This window comes from Salmo trutta, chromosome 19, assembly GCF_901001165.1.
Source record: "Salmo trutta chromosome 19, fSalTru1.1, whole genome shotgun sequence".
NCBI classification, from domain to species: domain Eukaryota; kingdom Metazoa; phylum Chordata; class Actinopteri; order Salmoniformes; family Salmonidae; genus Salmo; species Salmo trutta.
Genome location: NC_042975.1, coordinates 12,749,869 through 12,767,234, shown reverse-complemented (window position 1 = coordinate 12,767,234; position 17,366 = coordinate 12,749,869). Strand labels below are relative to the sequence as shown.

The following is a 17,366-nucleotide window of genomic DNA, read 5'->3' as shown; positions in this document are numbered from 1 at the left end:
TGCATATTCTGACAAACTCCAAGCATTGATTATGCAAGAATGGGCTGCCATCAGTCAGGATGTGGCCCAGAAGTTAATTGACAGCATGCCAGGGCGGATTGCAGAGGTCTTGAAAAAGAAGGGTCAACACTGCAAATATTCACTCTTTGCATCAACTTCATGTAATTGTCAATAAAAGCCTTTGACACTTATGAAATACTTGTAATTATTCCATAGTAACATCTGAAAAAATATCTAAAGACACTGAAGCAGCAAACATTGTGAAAATTTATATTTGTGTCATTCTCAAAACTTTTGGCCACGACTGTACACCATAACATGCTATCTCATTTATTGGTCCATGCTAATACTGTATGTATGATGTGAGTGTGTAAATATAGGTAGAATGCCACGCTTTGTAGAACTACAGCGCCTTAGAGAAGTAGGCTACAGTAAATGTTATTACTTGGAGTACTTCAGTGTATTAGTGAAGCCAGCTCACAAGGCAGTCTTTTCCCTGACAGATGAGTGATGTTGAAGCTGGAGGAGCCACTGTGTTCCCAGACTTTGGAGCAGCTATCTATCCCAAAAAGGTGAGATATAAACAATTTAACTGCTCTCAAGCACAGCCCTCAGCACTAGGGGCCAGGAAAAACTATTGGTCAGGTCACACGGTCAGAGAAATCTCCTAGCCTTAGCCATCATACAATGTTAGCCTTGGTTGAGAGGGCCCACACTATCTTATAGTGAGCCATTACGTTGATGCAGTGGTGACTTACATGTACGGAATAGGGTATGTCTTCTCAATGTGTGTCCACAGGGAACTGCAGTCTTCTGGTACAACCTCTTTAGGAGCGGAGAGGGAGACTACAGGACCAGACACGCTGCCTGTCCTGTGTTAGTCGGAAGTAAATGGGGTGAGTCAGATGAAGAGTTTAATCTTAACACACAAGCAGCCTCTCTAATCTCAATCTGTTTATTGGAGTCAGTCATTTGATGTGTTTCTTTGACTACTTCCTAGTCAGTCTTCCTTGTGTTTCTCTATTGTATCCCTCATGTAGGCTGCAATCAAACCTTCATAGCAATGTTATTGCAGTGTTTTTGTTTACAAACGTCTGATAGCACATACATTTACTTTGATAATAGGAAGCCTTTACCTGTGAGTGGAGTCTTCCTGGTAGTAGTAGGTTTCAACAGAGGCCTTAACCCCATTTCCACTGGCACTTTGAATTAAGGCCAAATTAGGGCTAAATTCGAGCTGGCTTGAATGGAATTTTCAAATTCGAGCTGGGTCGAGGCCCAGTTTCACAGCCCAGTTTTACTAAGCAACTGCCAGCTGATCACCGCTGGATGCTGACACCACGTTTAGCTAGGTTGTCTGGGCTTGTTGCTCACTGTTAGCTATCACAATGACAAGCAGTACTGCAGTAGTCAGACATGACACAAATTACCACGATAGATGGATCCTTAATTTATTTTTGCACTACACAATACACTTTTATGAGAACAGTCAGCCCTCGAATGATAGCTAGCTAACGTTAGCTAACATTAGCTTGCAAATCAAAGTTGAAACAAGCCTGCTAGCTAACATGAGCTAGCATTAATTTTATCTGGTGAGGTTGTATTGAAACCTGTCATCTGGTTTGCTTGGTTAGCTAGCTCTGTTCTTATATCTATTTATCATGTGTTTTTGTTCTACTTTACTTTATAGTACTATATATTGATTACTGCATTGTTGGGAAAAGAGTTTGCAAGAAAGGAATTTCACTCTAATCATGCACGTGACAATAAAACTTTAAGCTTTGAGTCGTTCTGTTAGTAGTAGGTTTTAACCGAGCCCTTAGTCTCGCACATTGGAGAGAATTAAGATTGGCACTTATATTTTATATTTCTCTTTGTTGCCAGTGTCCAATAAATGGATCCATGAGCGAGGTCAAGAGTTTAGGAGGCCATGTGGCCTGACAGAAGTGGACTGAACCGAACCTCTCACCACTGACCTCAGACTGGAGGTGTACACTCTACGTACAGTGCCTGAACATTTTATTGATCTCTCTCTCTCTCTCACTCACACACACACACACACACACACACACACACACACACACACACACACACACACAAACACACCTACTGTGGTATCTATTCTGGCTTTTAACATTGAGTTGAGTCTTGACTCTTCAGTAGCTATGCAGATAAAAGAAGGTGGATATGTGAATATACTGTGGGTATATGGCGTTAAAGGCTCTAATTTCTTGTTTTGTTTACTTGTTATTTGTTTAGCATTATGATTTTTTGTTAAAAAAAATGACATGCATAATCACATACTGACAGCACAACCCTATGAGAACTTACTGTTTTCTGTCCACTACATTTGTATTTAGAGACTGCTTAAATTATTACACCGTATGATTGTGACATTTTTTAAATATGGAAAATGTGAACCACAATAAACAGTGTCTTTTATTAATGCCCCAATTCAGTCCTTTTCATTTTATTTTTTAATCATCACTTTGTCTAATAAATCTCAGTGAGCCTCCTTGGGCCACTGAAATGCTCAGTCTGACTGTGTTGGCGTGGTGATATAAATTTGAATATATTTACATACAGGTCTGATTGGTTGATAGAATCATCTAGAGCCCACCCCCTTAACCCTTCAAAAAACAACAAAGGCACATGGTAGTCAACCTGTCAGTTGGAGCTGGACCCTGAAAGACAAAACTTCCACAGGTCTGAAGGCTACTTTGTTTTGTCATCAAAACAAAAGGCCTACATCACGCACCTTAATTTGCTATATCATTGTTGTACTGTTTTCTATAGGTCAGAAGATGCAAAAGATGCAGGACCAGAAATATGTAATGTGTGGAGCATTTAATTAAAACAATTGTAGGCTTAATATAGTACTTAAAAACAAATAAATCGTAATTTCCTCCCTCCCCCGGCTCACTCTCGGCGTGTCTCACTCCAGTTGTAGCCAGTCACTTACCTAAGATGCACGCAGAGACATGCACAATTACATATGTCTATGTCATGAGTTATTCAGACTCTGGGTAAATAGAAGGGCTGCCTTCATTGCCAAAATCTCCTAAAGTGGTTCTTATCAGCCGTGTGTGCACTGTATAGGCAACAGTCTCCTGGCGCTGAGCAGCAGCCAAATGGAGCAGCCAAATCTTAGTGCAGGCACTAAGACCGCACTCAGTCAGCTGTATAAGGAAATAAGCAAACAGGAAACCACTCACCCAGAGGCGGCGCTCCTAGTGGTTGGGGACTTTAATGCAGGGAAACTTAAATCAGTTCTACCCAAAAAAGTCTAGATCACCTGTACTCCACACACAGAGACGCGTACAAAGCTCTCCCTCGCCCTCCATTTGGTAAATCCGACCACAACTCTATCCTCCTGATTCCTGCTTACAAGCCAAAATTAAAGCAGAAAGCACCAGTGACTCGGTCTATAAAAAAGTGGTCAGATGAAGCAGATGCTAAACTACAGGACTGTTTTTCTATCACAGACTGGAACATGTTCCGGGATTCTTCCGATGGCATTGAGGAGTACACCACATCAGTCACTGGCTTTATCAATAAGTGCATCGAGGACGTCGTCCCCACAGTGACTGTACATACATACCCCAACCAGAAGCCATGGATTACAGGCAACATTCGCACTGAGCTAAAGGGTAGAGCTGCCGCTTTCAAGGTACGGGACTCTAACCCGGAAGCTTACAAGAAATCTTGCTATGCCCTGCGACGAACCATCAAACAGGCAAAGTGTCAATACAGGGCTAAGATTGAATCATACTACACTGGCTCCGACGCTCGTCTTATGTGGCCGGGCTTGCAAACTATTACAGACTACAAAGGGAAGCACAGCCGCAAGCTGCCCAGTGACACGAGCCTACCAGACGAGCTAAATCACTTCTATGCTCGCTTCGAGGCAAGAAACACTGAGGCATGCATGAGAGCATCAGCTGTTCCGGACGACTGTGTGATCACGCTCTCCGTAGCCGACGTGAGTAAGACCTTTAAACAGGTCAACATACACAAGGCTGCGGGGCCAGACGGATTACCAGGATGTGTGCTCCGGGCATGTGCTGACCAACTGGCAGGTGTCTTCACTGACATTTTCAACATGTCCCTGATTGAGTCTGTAATACCAACATGTTTCAAGCAGACCACCTGTGCCCAAGAACACAAAGGCAACCTGCCTACATGACTACAGACCCGTAGCACTCACGTCCGTAGCCATGAAATGCTTTGAAAGGTTGGTAATGGCTCACATCAACACCATTATCCCAGAAACCCTAGACCCACTCCAATTTGCATACCGCCCAAACAGATCCACAGATGATGCAATTTCTATTGCACTCCACACTGCCCTTTCCCACCTGGACAAAAGGAACACTTATGTCAAATCAAATCAAATGTATTTGTAACATACACATGGTTAGCAGGTGTTAATGCAAGTGTAGCGAAATGCTTGTGCTTCTAGTTCCGACCATGCAGTAATATCTAACAAGTAATCTACCAATTCCACAACAACTACCTTGTACACACACGTGTAAAGGAATGAATACGAATATGTACATAAAAATATATAAATGAGTGATGGCCGAACGGCATAGGCAAGATGTAATAGATGGTATGGAGTACAGTATATACATATGAGATGAGTATTGTAGGGTATGAAAACATATAAAGCAGCATTGTTTAAGGTGGCTAGTGATACATTACATCAGGATGGCAAGATGCAGTAGATGGTATAGAGTACAGTATATACATATGAGATGAGTAATGTAGGTTATGAAAACATTATATAAAGTGGCATTGTTTAAAGTGGCTAGTGATACATCTAATTACATCAAGATGGCAAGATGCAGTAGATGGTATGGCGTACAGTATATACATATGAGATGAATAATGTAGGTTATGTAAACATTATCTAATATAAATAATATAAAGTGGCAAGTGATAAATTGATTACATAAATTTTACCATTATTATAGTGGCTTGAGTTGAGTCAGTATGTTGGCAGCAGCCACTCAATGTTAGTGATGGCTGTTTATTAACAGTCTGATGGCCTTGAGATAGAAGCTGTTTTTCAGTCTCTCGGTTCCAGCTTTGATGCACCTGTACTGACCTCGCCTTCTGGATGTTAGCGGGGTGAACAGGCAGTGGCTCGGGTGGTTGCTGTCCTTGATGATCTTTTTGGCCTTCCTGTGACATCGGGTGATGTAGGTGTCCTGGAGGGCAGGTAGTTTGCACCCGGTGATGCGTTGTGCAGACCTCACTACCCCCTGGAGAGCCTTCCGGTTATGGGCGGAGCAGCTGCCGTACCAGGCGGTGATACAGCCCGACAGGATGCTCTCGATTGTGCATCTGTAAAAGTTTGTGAGTGTTTTTGGTGACAAGCCGAATTTCTTCAGCCTCCTGAGGTTGAAGAGGCGCTGCTGAGCCTTCTTCACCACGCTGTCTGTGTGGGTGGACCATTTCAGTTTGTCCGTGATGTGTACGCCGAGGAACTTAAAACTCTCCACCCTCTCCACTACTGTCCCGTCAATGTAGATAGGGGGCTGCTCCCTCTGCTGTTTCCTGAAGTCCACGATCATCTCTTTTGTTTTGTTGACATTGAGTGCGAGGTTATTTTCCTGACACCACACTCCGAGGGCCCTCACCTCCTCCCTGTAGGCCGTCTCGTCGTTGTTGGTAATCAAGCCTACCACTGTAGTGTCGTCTGCAAACTTGATGATTGAGTTGGATGCGTGCATGGCCACGCAGTCGTGGGTGAACAGGGAGTACAGAAGAGGGCTGAGAACGCACCCTTGTGGGGACCCAGTGTTGAGGATCAGTGGGGTGGAGATGTTGTTACTTACCCTCACCACCTGGGGGCGGCCCGTCAGGAAGTCCAGGACCCAGTTGCACAGGGCGGGGTCGAGACCCAGGGTCTCGAGCTTAATGACGAGTTTGGAGGGTACTATGGTGTTAAATGCTGAGCTGTAAACGATGAACAGCATTCTTACATAGGTATTCCTCTTGTCCAGATGGGTTAGGGCAGTGTGCAGTGTGATGGCGATTGCGTCGTCTGTGGACCTATTGGGTCGGTAAGCAAATTGGAGTGGGTCTAGGGTGTCAGGTAGGGTGGAGGTGATATGGTCCTTGACTAGTCTCTCAAAGCACTTCATGATGACGGAAGTGAGTGCTATAGGGCGGTAGTCATTTAGCTCAGTTACCTTAGCTTTCTTGGGAACAGGAACAATGGTGGCCCTCTTGAAGCATGTGGGGACAGCAGACTGGGATAAGGATTGATTGAATATGTCTGTAAACACACCAGCCAACTGGTCTGCGCATGCTCTGAGGATGCGGCCGGGGATGCCGTCTGGGCCTGCAGCCTTGAGAATGCTATTCATTGACTACAGCTCAGCGTTCAACACCCAAAGCTCATCACTAAGCTAAGGATCCTGGGACTAAACACCTCCCTCTGTAACTGGATCCTGGACTTCCTGACGGGCCACCCCCAGGTGGGGAGGGTAGGTAGCAACACATCTGCCACACTGATCCTCAACACTGGAGCTCCCCAGGGGTGCGTGCTCAGTCCCCTCCTGTACTCCCTGTTCACCCATGACTGCATGGACAGGAATCAGTGGTAGGCCTGATCACCGACAACGACGAGACAGCCTATAGGGAGGAGGTCAGAGATCTGGCCGGGTGGTGCCAGAATAACAACCTATCCCTCAATGTAACCAAGACTAAGGAGATGATTGTGGACTACAGGAAAAGAGGGACCAAGCACGCCCCCATTCTCATCGACGGGGCTGTAGTGGAGCAGGTTGAGAGCTTCAAGTTCCTTGGTGTCCACATCAACAACAAACTGGAATGGTCCAAACACACCAAGACAGTTGTGAAGAGGGCACGACAAAACCTATTCCCTCTCAGGAAACTAAAAAGATTTGGCATAGGTCCTGAGATCCTGGCATGGGTCCTGAGATCCTGAGCACATCCGGAGAACAGGTCAGGGTTCCATAGTCGCAGGCAGAACAGTTGAAACTGGAGCAGCAGCATGGCCAGGTGGACTGGGGACAGCAAGGAGTCATCAGGCCAGGTAGTCCTGAGACATGGTCCTAGGGCTCAGGTCCTCCGAGAGAGAGAAAGAAAGAGAAAAAGAGAGAAAGAAAGAGAGAAAGAGAGAATTAGAGAGAGCATACTTAAATTCACACAGGACACCGGATAAGACAGGAGAAATATATATATATATATAACAGACTGACCCTAGCCCACCGACACATTAACTACTGCAGCATAAATACTGGTGGCTGAGACAGGAGGGGTCGAGAGACACTGTGGCCCTGTCCGACGATACCCCCGGACAGGGCTTAACAGGCAGGATATAACCCCACCCACTTTGCCAAAGCATAGCCCCCACACCACTAGAGGGATATCTTCAACCACCAACTTACCATCCTGAGACAAGGCCGTGTATAGCCCACAAAGATCTCCGCCACGGCACAACCCGCCAAACTTACCCTAGTAAAACTGACTATCCTACCGATCCTCGACTTCGACGATGTCATCTACAAAATAGCTTCCATTACTCTACTCAGCAAACTGGATGAAGTCTATCACAGTGCCATCCGTTTTGTTACCAAATCACCTTATACCACCCACCACTGCGACCTGTATGCTCTAGTCGGCTGGCCCTCGCTACATATTCGTCGCCAGACCCACTGGCTCCAGGTCATCTATAAGTCTATGCTAGGTAAAGCTCCACCTTATCTCAGCTCACTGGTCATGATAACAACACCCACCCGTAGCACACGTTCCAGCAGGTATATCTCACTGGTCATCCCCAAAGCCAACACCTCATTTGGGCGCCTTTCCTTCCAGTTCTCTGCTGCCAGTGACTGGAACGAATTGCAAAAATCGCTGAAGTTGGAGACTTTTATTTCCCTCACCAACTTTAAACATCAGCTAGCTGAGCTGCTAACCGATCACTGCAGCTGTACATAGTCCATCTGTAAATTGCCCACCCAATCTACCTACCTCATCCCCATACTGTTTTTATTTTATTTACTTTTCTGCTCTTTTGCACACCAGTATTTCTACTTACACATCACCATATGCTCATTTATCACTCCAGTGTTAATCTGCTAAATTGTAATTATTCGCTCCTATGGCCTATTTATTGCCTACCTCCTCATGCCTTTTGCACACACTGTATATAGACTTTCTTTTTTTTCTACTGTGTCATTGACTTGTTTATTGTGTTATTGGCTTGTTTATTGTTTACTCCATGTGTAACTCTGTGTTGTTGTCTGTGTCACACTGCTTTGCTTTATCTTGGCCAGGTCACAGTTGTAAATGAGAACTTGTTCTCAACTAGCCTACCTGGTTAAATAAAGGTGAAATAAAAAAATAAAAAGATAAATAAAATAAAAAACCCAGGGGGGGCGCCAACCCGGACAGGAAGATCACATCAGTGACTCAACCCACTCAAGTGACGCACCCCTCCTAGGGATGGCATGGAAAAGCACCAGTGTAATTGTGTGCGCGTGTGAGCATTTCAAATTAATAGTATTCAGATATTTTTACAGTCCCCATAATTTTTTGCTGTAACCTGACGTCCCTGTAGAATTTAGTACAGCCATGGTATTCTGGAGCTGTCTCGGAAGAGCTGTCCGTCTATAAAGAGTTTGTCCACAACTCTGTAATTGTTTTAAAGTCACCATTGGCGTCATGGTGAAATCCCTGAGTGGTTTACTTCCTTTCCTGCAACTGAGTTAGGAAGGACACCTGTATCTTTGTAGTGACTGGGTGTATTGATACACTATCCAAAGTGTTATTAATATCTTCACCATGCGCAAAGGGATATTCAATGTTTACCCATCTACCAGTAGGTGCCCTTTTTTGTGAGGCATTGGAAAACCTCCCTGGTGTTTGTGGTTGAATCTGTGTTTGAAATTCACTGCTCGACTGAGGGACCTTACAGATAATTGTGTGTGTGGCGTACAGAGATGAGGTAGCCATTAAAACAATATGTTATTAAACACTATTAGTGCACACAGAGTGAGTCAAGGCAACTTAATATGACTTGTTAAGCACATTTGTACTCCTGAACATATTCAGCCTTCCCATAACAAAGGGGTTGAATATTTATTGACTGAAGACATTTCATTTTTTATTAATTGGTAAAATTTTGGAAATACATAACTCCACTTTGACATTATGGGGTATTGTGTGTAGGCCAGTGACACAAATGATCTATTTATTACATTTTAAATTCAGGCTTTAACACAACTAAATATGGAAAAAGTCAAGGGCTGTGAATACTTTCTGAAGGCACTGTATGTAGCTGCAGTCCCAGAAATCCACTCCAAACCCCATGAAACCCACAAATGAGGACAGACTTTTGCACCAGGGTGGGAATCAGTTTATGGATCACTTGCATGGTGGGTTCAGTTGTTTTATTAGTAACATTGTTTCACATCATCACATTTATGTGTTCCATTTGCTCTTTTCTTTTTTGGCTCTTCTTGATATAATATATGCATTTGTACATCTAATCTTGTGTTTGTTTATTCACTTATCATAGGAGGCAAAGGCCCTTGCAGCAACATCCACAATGTAAATTGAAAAACATTATAATTGAGAATTAATTAAAGCAAATGGAGACAATTATTTGATGCAGGATACAAAATAAAAAGGGAAGAGTATAAACTAAGTGTGTAAATTGACATGAAAATTGTACCTGTAACCCCCCCTCCCAACAAAAGAAAAATGGCAAAGGAAATAAAAACTTAAAGGTGAGGGGAGGGGCATCCTGTCTATAACACAGGGAATATAAATTATAGTAGGCTATATACATGCACAATATTTGCAATTGGGTTCCCGCTCATACACACAACATTATATCCTAAACATCAGCTGCTCAGCAGGACCTTGATAGGCAGATGACTCGGGTGTTTCAGGGTTGGATCAAAAGCCTGCACTCCCAGTAGCTCTCCAGATGGAGGATTGACCACGTGTTTTATGCAGTAGCCTAACAGTGCAGTTATTTAACTTTTGTAGGGGATTAAGTGCCTTGATCAAGTGCACAATGGCAGGAGATAGTAGACCAGCAGCCTTCTCGCATAAATACCACATTTATTCGGGCATTTTCATTTAGGCTACATAGAGACGCCACCAATTATTGGTAATGGAAATGTGTTTAAAAGTCATGGGAAGTCATGAAAAAGTCATGAAATTCCATCTGTCAAAATGTGTATGAACCATTAACAGTGAATAATAAGAAGTCTCTATAACATAATGTCATTTGGGATTTGCTGTGAACATAGTCTAATGGACTGACTTGAAAAAAGACTCCTGTGCCTCTTTCATCCCAAATCAAGCACTGGTAATATGTGAGATTTCAGATTTCCTGCAGCCTAATTGGACTGGACTATCAGCTGTTCAGAAAGCTGCCATGGGGTGGCAGTCCGTTCTCATTGGGGGTCTGTTGAACACTCCCTCTGTAGTGTTACAGTCACTGACGAATCAACCATATCCTCATTATTACAGGTACTGATTGGTGGTATTGACAGTGCTTTACTATGTTTACATTTTTTGGACATATTTACATTTTTCAACGTTGTTTACACATAATTTCAATTAAATAACTGAATAAAATGACAAAAAAGAAGGAACCAGCACACTGCTCTTGATAGTATCACTGCTCTTTAATACACTTTACGTATCGGCGTCACATTCTTCGTCAGAGCTTGAAAAGCAGTGATACTATCAAGACTAGTGTGCTGGTTCCTTTTTTTCTCATTTTATTCAACTGTTACTATGCACCTGCAAAAAAGATAGGTCAGATGTGCGAGTGCCTGTTGAATTTTTAATTAAATAACTGAACCAACGCGGAATAGACGTTGAATTGATGTCTGTGCCCAGTGGGATGTTGAGGAGCATACAGTACAGCAGGCTACATAACCCATCATGACTTCTTGTGAATCATTACTAAATCAATGTCATATTTAGTTCATCATTGTAGGGGAAAACTATCACATGTTCCCAGAATGATGTTTTTAGCAGAATAGCAGCATACCACCCACTGGGCAGACTTCAATTCAATATCTGTTCCACCTGTTTCCAATGACGTGGAAACAAATTTGATTCAACCAGTGTGTACCCAGTGGGCATCTACATGTAACTCTGACACTGACTGATTTATGTTGTTAAATTTTTTTAAAGTAACTTTTAGCCACTTTTAGCATATTATATTTTACAGGTAGGTGGGATATTTATATTGTGTGGCCAAGCAGGGCTACTAGGCTATCTATGTAGTGAACGGAAGGCTGTGTCTTCATCCTCCATAAATGGCCAGGCCTTGCCATTTATATTGTTTATTCGCCTAACGCCCTATCTGAAAACGACCGTGATGGCTGACTCCACTGCGACGAAAGAGCTTCTGGCTGCTTGTCATCCTTTTGTCTAGGAGCGGTTGACACCGTTTCCGTGAACGGGGGATGGAGAGGAGGTAAATAAGAAAGGAACTGAGACTAGGTCCGTGTATATCTTCTCTTCGGGTCGGGAGTTTAGAAATGGTGGAGTTACAGACGCTGCAGTTCCCGGGTGCTGAAGTCGGTGAGCTCGTTGTGGCTGCACGGGAAGGAGGGCGGGGTCTCGTAGCATCATCGCTCTGGATTCATTGTAAGGCTGCTGATGCTGATCAGTAGCGGAGAAAAACCAAGGGCCATGGAGACGGCTACAAAAACCTTAGGCCTTCATACATTGTGGAGATTAATTACACGGTAAGGACGCTTCGTTTCTATTGAAATGTTAAGTTGTTCTTTTAAATGTTGGACCAGCTATAAATAAGAGACAGCGATAGGAGAGAGATATGTTTTTACAGCAGGTTGATAGGAATTCTCAGGGAGAGCAAGCGTCATATTTGTGTTATTACTGTCGTTATCGTCAAGCGTATGTCAGGACATTGCATTGCGTCAATGTATTATTAGGCATATGTCATCTTATGCTTTTCACAATGAAGGTATTGGATAATTGTTAAGTATTTAAACGTATCTGTCGGAAACACTGAGGTTTGTGACGGTCGGAAGGAACTGTATGGTCGGGAAGAAACAATCTTGGCCTGTGCATTAGGACGCATACAGATACAGCCCTTCAAATATTACGAGGAGATTGCTGCTGGCTGGCATGTTATGGTCAGGGCCATTTTAAACGATGAATTTAGACGATGCGTTGGCAACACCTGTCTTTCTGTTAGCTACTGTAACTGATATCTGCCAATGGACATATGTTGGATAAATCCTCATCAGTTGTTGAAAAACCAGCTGTGAATTGCTATTTTTCACTAGCAATAGCATAGTGCTAACTGTTAGTGCTGTTGTCGCCATCATTTACCTGTCCCGGGCCATCTGGTATGCTTATTGTTGTGTTTGATATTCATAGGCCTGCACATTGGCCCATATTCAACATAGTGTGAACATAGTGTGTAATAGCCATAAGAACAATTAGTTACCATAAAAAAACACCATCTAACAGCAAAGCTGAAAACAAACATTTTTCTTGCTTATTTCCATAATCTGATTGAAGACGTTTATAATAACTGTGTCAACTATTTACACACAACACACCAATATGACAAGGTTGGCCTACCAGAGGGCATGCATGGAGGCCTAGATGTATTATTACAAACCATCAATTGGGTTATTGGCAGGTAGACTAGCGGTTAGAGAGGCGAGCCAGCAACTGGAGGGGTTGCCATTTCGAATCCCGGGTCCGATGCAAAACATTTGTTGGGAAGTGAGCTTTCAACCAGAGGGGTGCTGGTATTAAATGCTAGATACCATTGCCTGCACTTTAAAACATTTATTGAGATTCAGTCAAAATGAATCATTTTACTTGCCCATGTCAACTAAATTTGTTGAGTTAACAAAATGCTTTAAGTTGAATTGACTTCAACTCACTTAAAATGTCAAAACGTATTAAATCAAGTTGATTTAGCAAAAACGATGTGTTTTCTCAACTTAGAAATTCACAACAATAAAGTCAGATCAACTGAAGCAACATATCAGCTGTGTTGACAAAAGAAATCACTTTAGATAACTACAACATATCAAATTGTCTTAACTTATGAAATCAAGTTGAATCAGCTAAGATCTACATGGTTACTCAACTTAGAAATTCACAACCAAGAAGTCAAACAAACTAAAGCAACTGAAAATGTCAAATTCAGATGACTTCAATTTATTTTGGGGGTGTAACTCACTGGAATAATATCATGTGTTGCAACCATAAATTTTTTACATTTACATTTTGGTAATTTAGCATACAAGTTTATCCAGAGTGACTTCACTTAGTGCATTCAATGAAGATAGATGAACAACCAAATGTAAAAAGTAAAGTGTTTCTGTAACTGTTAGTGAGAATTTTGTTGTAGTTAAAGTGGTCTATTGGTTGGTTGCTGAGTTCACTGCCAGTTTTGAAACTGGTGTAAAAGCTAAAACATGAGCAAGAGAGAGAGAGGAGAATAATGAAATCTCTATTATATAATTTCAAGGACTTACTCAGTGCTGAAATGTGTAATTGTCAATGTATTTGTTTCAACTGTATAGGAAGTTGACAGAATTTAAAATATTAAGGCATCCAGGTTACACATTTTGGGAAGTTAAAACAACTAAAAGCTTTGGTTTTCTGACTGTCAAATACTTGTCCTCTCCATTTGGTAATTTGTCAAATTAACTTTTAACAAGGCACACCTGTTAATTGAAATGCATTCCAGGTGACTACCTCATGAAGCTGGTTGAGAGAATGCCAAGAGTGTGCAAAGCTGTCATCAAGGAAAAGGGTGGCTACTTTGAAGAATCTAAAATCTAAAATATATTTTGATTTGTTTAACACTTTTTTGGTTACTACATGATTCCATTTTTTATTTATTTATTTAACCTTTATTTAACCAGGAAGGGCTCATTGAGATTTAAAATCTCTTTTTCAAGAGCGTCCTGGACAAGATAGGCAGCGCCAAGTCATTACAAAAATTACAGACAAACAACATGAAAAACTACAAGTAATCTAGTAAAAACCATAGAATTCACAAGAATATAACAAAATCAAAAACAACAAATTAAAAACATTGACATGTCAGGGAATCAGTCTCAAGATCATTCATCAGTGATTTAAAAATACCAATCGGGACAAGTTCTTCCAGTTTAAAAGTATTTTGTAAGGCGTTCCAAGACGATGGTACAGAGTACATAAAAGCCCTTTTACCAAATTCAGTTCGAACATTTGGAACAGTTAGCAGGATAAAGTCCCGCGAACGAAGAGAGTACCCACCACATTTCTGAACAATAAAAATGCCCAAATAAAAAGGTAGTAAACCCAAAATGGCTTTGTAAATAAGAGTATACCAGTGACTGAGCCTACGAGTGACTAGGGAAGGCCAGCCAACCCTGGTATACAAAGTGCAGTGGTGCGTAAGGGTTTTGCAGTTTAAAATAAATCTCAAAGTGCCATGGTAAAGGGTGTCAATTGATCTCAAACACTGAGCAGAAGCATTCATATATAAAATATCCCCATAGTCAAGTAAAGGCATAAATGTAGCTGATACCAGCCTCCTGGCTTCAAAAGAAAAACAAGCTTTATTCCTAAAATAAAATCCTAATTTCAGCTTCAATTTTTTTGTAAGTTGTTGAATATGCATTTTAAAAGAGAGGCCATCATCAATCAAAATTCCAAGATATTTATATGAGGTTACAACCTCAATCTCCTTGCCCTGACAGGTAGTAATAGGTGAAAGGTTCAGAGGTCTATTTCTTGCTTTAGAAAACACCAGTAGTTTAGTTTAGTCCATATGTGTTATTTCATAGTTTTGATGTCTTCACTATTATTCTACAATGTAGAAAATAGTAAAAATAAAGAAAAACCCTGGAATGAGTAGGTCTGTCCAAACATTTGACTGGTACTGTAAGTATTCAGACCCTTTACTTAGTACTTTGTTGAAGCACCTTTGGCAGTGATTACAGCCTCGAGTCTTCTTGGGTGTGACGCTACAAGCTTGGTACACCTTTATTTTGGGAGTTTCACCCTTTCTTCTCTGCAGATCCTCTCAAGCTCTGTCAGGTTCGATGGGGAGCGTTGTGACACAGCTATTTTCAGGTCTCTCCAGAGATGTTCGATTGAGTTCAAGTCCGGGCTCTGGCTGGGCCACTCAAGGACATTCAGAGACTTGAAGCCACTACTGCGTTGTCTTGGCTGTTTGCTTAGGGTTGTTGTCCTGTTGGAGGTGAAACTTCGTCCCAGTCTGAGGTCCTGAGCGCTCTGGAGCAGGTTTTCATCAAGGATCTCTGTACTTTGCACTGTTCATCTTTCCCTCGATCTTGACTAGTCTCCCAGTCCCTGCCATTGAAAACATCCCCACAGCATGATGGGGATTGTGCCTCGACACAATTCCTTCGACCTAATGACTTAGTTTTTGCTCTATATTTTTTATTTATTTCACCTTTATTTAACCAGGTAGGCCAGTTGAGAACAAGTTCTCATTTACAACTATGACCTGGCCAAGATAAAGCATAGCAGTGTGACAAAAACAACAACACAGAGTTACACATAAACAAACGTAGTCAATAACACAAAAGAAAAGAAAAATAGAAAGGTCTATGTACAGTCAGGAAGGATAACGTTCACTGCCATGCAAAATGATTAAACCTCAGGTCCTCTGGCATAGCCAGCACTGGAATCAGGTCCTCTGTCATAGCCAGCACTGGAATCAGGTCCTCTGGCAGAGCCAGCACTGGAATCACGTCCTCTGGCATAGCCAGCACTGGAATCAGGTCCTCTGGCATAGCCAGCACTGGAATTAGGTCCTCTGGCATAGCCAGCACTGAAATCAGGTCCTCTGGCATAGCCAGCACTGGAATCACGTCCTCTGGCATAGCCAGCACTGGAATCAGGTCCTCTGGCATAGCCAGCACTGGAATCACGTCCTCTGGCATAGCCAGCACTGGAATCAGGTCCTCTGGCATAGCCAGCACTGGAATCAGGTCCTCTGGCATAGCCAGCACTGGAATCAGGTCCTCTGGCATAGCCAGCACTGGAATCACGTCCTCTGGGCATAGCCAGCACTGGAATCAGGTCCTCTGGCATAGCCAGCACTGGAATCAGGTCCTCTGTCATAGCCAGCACTGGAATCAGGTCCTCTGGCATAGCCAGCACTGGAATCACGTCCTCTGGCATAGCCAGCACTGGAATCAGGTCCTCTGGCATAGCCAGCACTGGAATCACGTCCTCTGGCATAGCCAGCACTGGAATCAGGTCCTCTGGCATAGCCAGCACTGGAATCAGGTCCTCTGGCATAGCCAGCACTGGAATCAGGTCCTCTGGCATAGCCAGCACTGGAATCACGTCCTCTGGGCATAGCCAGCACTGGAATCAGGTCCTCTGGCATAGCCAGCACTGGAATCAGGTCCTCTGTCATAGCCAGCACTGGAATCAGGTCCTCTGGCATAGCCAGCACTGGAATCACGTCCTCTGGCATAGCCAGCACTGGAATCAGGTCCTCTGGCATAGCCAGCACTGGAATCAGGTCCTCTGGCATAGCCAGCACTGTAATCAGAGGCCGCATCCCAAATGGAACCATATTCCCTATAAAGTGCACTACTTTTGACCAGGGCTCATGGGGAATAGGATGCCAGTGCCATTTGGGACGCAGAGAGTGGCCCAACTGCACCATCTGCAAAGATTGCATAACCCTGATTTTCTTAAGAAATGTGACGCAAAATGTTGTATTCCCTCCCTGTCTGGAAATTACATGGGCATAACACGACAGGGGCAATTTGGAGTAAACCAAATCCGAGCTGTCTAGGCCTGGCATTAGGAGTGTATTACATTCCAGCAGCATGCAATCTGAAAAAGTTATGCATTGGCAAATACAGCGAGCCTTGCAAAACAAGCTGGAATGGAATATGTTGTATGATATGAATTGTATGTGAATAGCTTGGTTATATTAATATGATGTATGGACTATGTTGCATGTATCATTTTTATTACTTGTCGTTGTTTATGCCAGAATGTCAATAAAGACATTTTATTTGTTTTGAGCGGAAGATGAAATTGGACATGTGCCAAAGCCTTGCGAATAGACAGAAAGACATTTGTAGCAATTTGCTAAACGGTAGTCCTGAGGCTAGGAGTAGCATTTACTAATTATTGCCACAAATGAAGTGGCATCAAACAGCATTGGTGCTTAGAAATCTGCCATAAACAAACATGACATTAGTACCCAACACAATGTAACACACTGGCAACAATTTCCACTAGAGATGGAAATAAGTAAAAGGGCATGCTAACACAGAACAACTTTATTTATGACCGGCGAGCAGTGGCTAAGCAGCGTCTGGAGA

At 42.7% G+C, this 17,366-nt stretch overlaps 2 protein-coding genes across 8 annotated transcripts in view; both read left to right on the top strand.

Moving 5' to 3' along the window:
- Positions 1-2,539, top strand: part of LOC115154003 (prolyl 4-hydroxylase subunit alpha-2-like) — a 35,356-nt gene extending 32,817 nt beyond the window's left edge. For 3 of the 4 annotated variants that reach the window (XM_029699755.1, XM_029699753.1, XM_029699756.1), the window contains exons 13-15: positions 504-572; positions 800-896; positions 1,885-2,539. In XM_029699755.1, coding sequence (XP_029555615.1) covers positions 504-572; positions 800-896; positions 1,885-1,955 — 237 coding nt within the window. In that variant the 3' untranslated portion in view covers positions 1,956-2,539. Of the gene's footprint in view, positions 1-503; positions 573-799; positions 897-1,884 lie in introns of those variants that run through there. The other variant, XR_003867805.1, reaches the window with a different exon arrangement.
- Positions 2,540-11,100: 8,561 nt separating this feature from the next.
- jakmip2 (janus kinase and microtubule interacting protein 2) overlaps positions 11,101-17,366 on the top strand; it is a 41,958-nt gene continuing 35,692 nt past the window's right edge. For 2 of the 4 annotated variants that reach the window (XM_029699750.1, XM_029699749.1), the window contains exon 1: positions 11,101-11,756. The gene's annotated coding sequence lies outside the window, so the exon portion shown is untranslated. The remainder of the gene's footprint in view (positions 11,757-17,366) is intronic. The other 2 variants (XM_029699752.1, XM_029699751.1) reach the window with 1 other exon arrangement.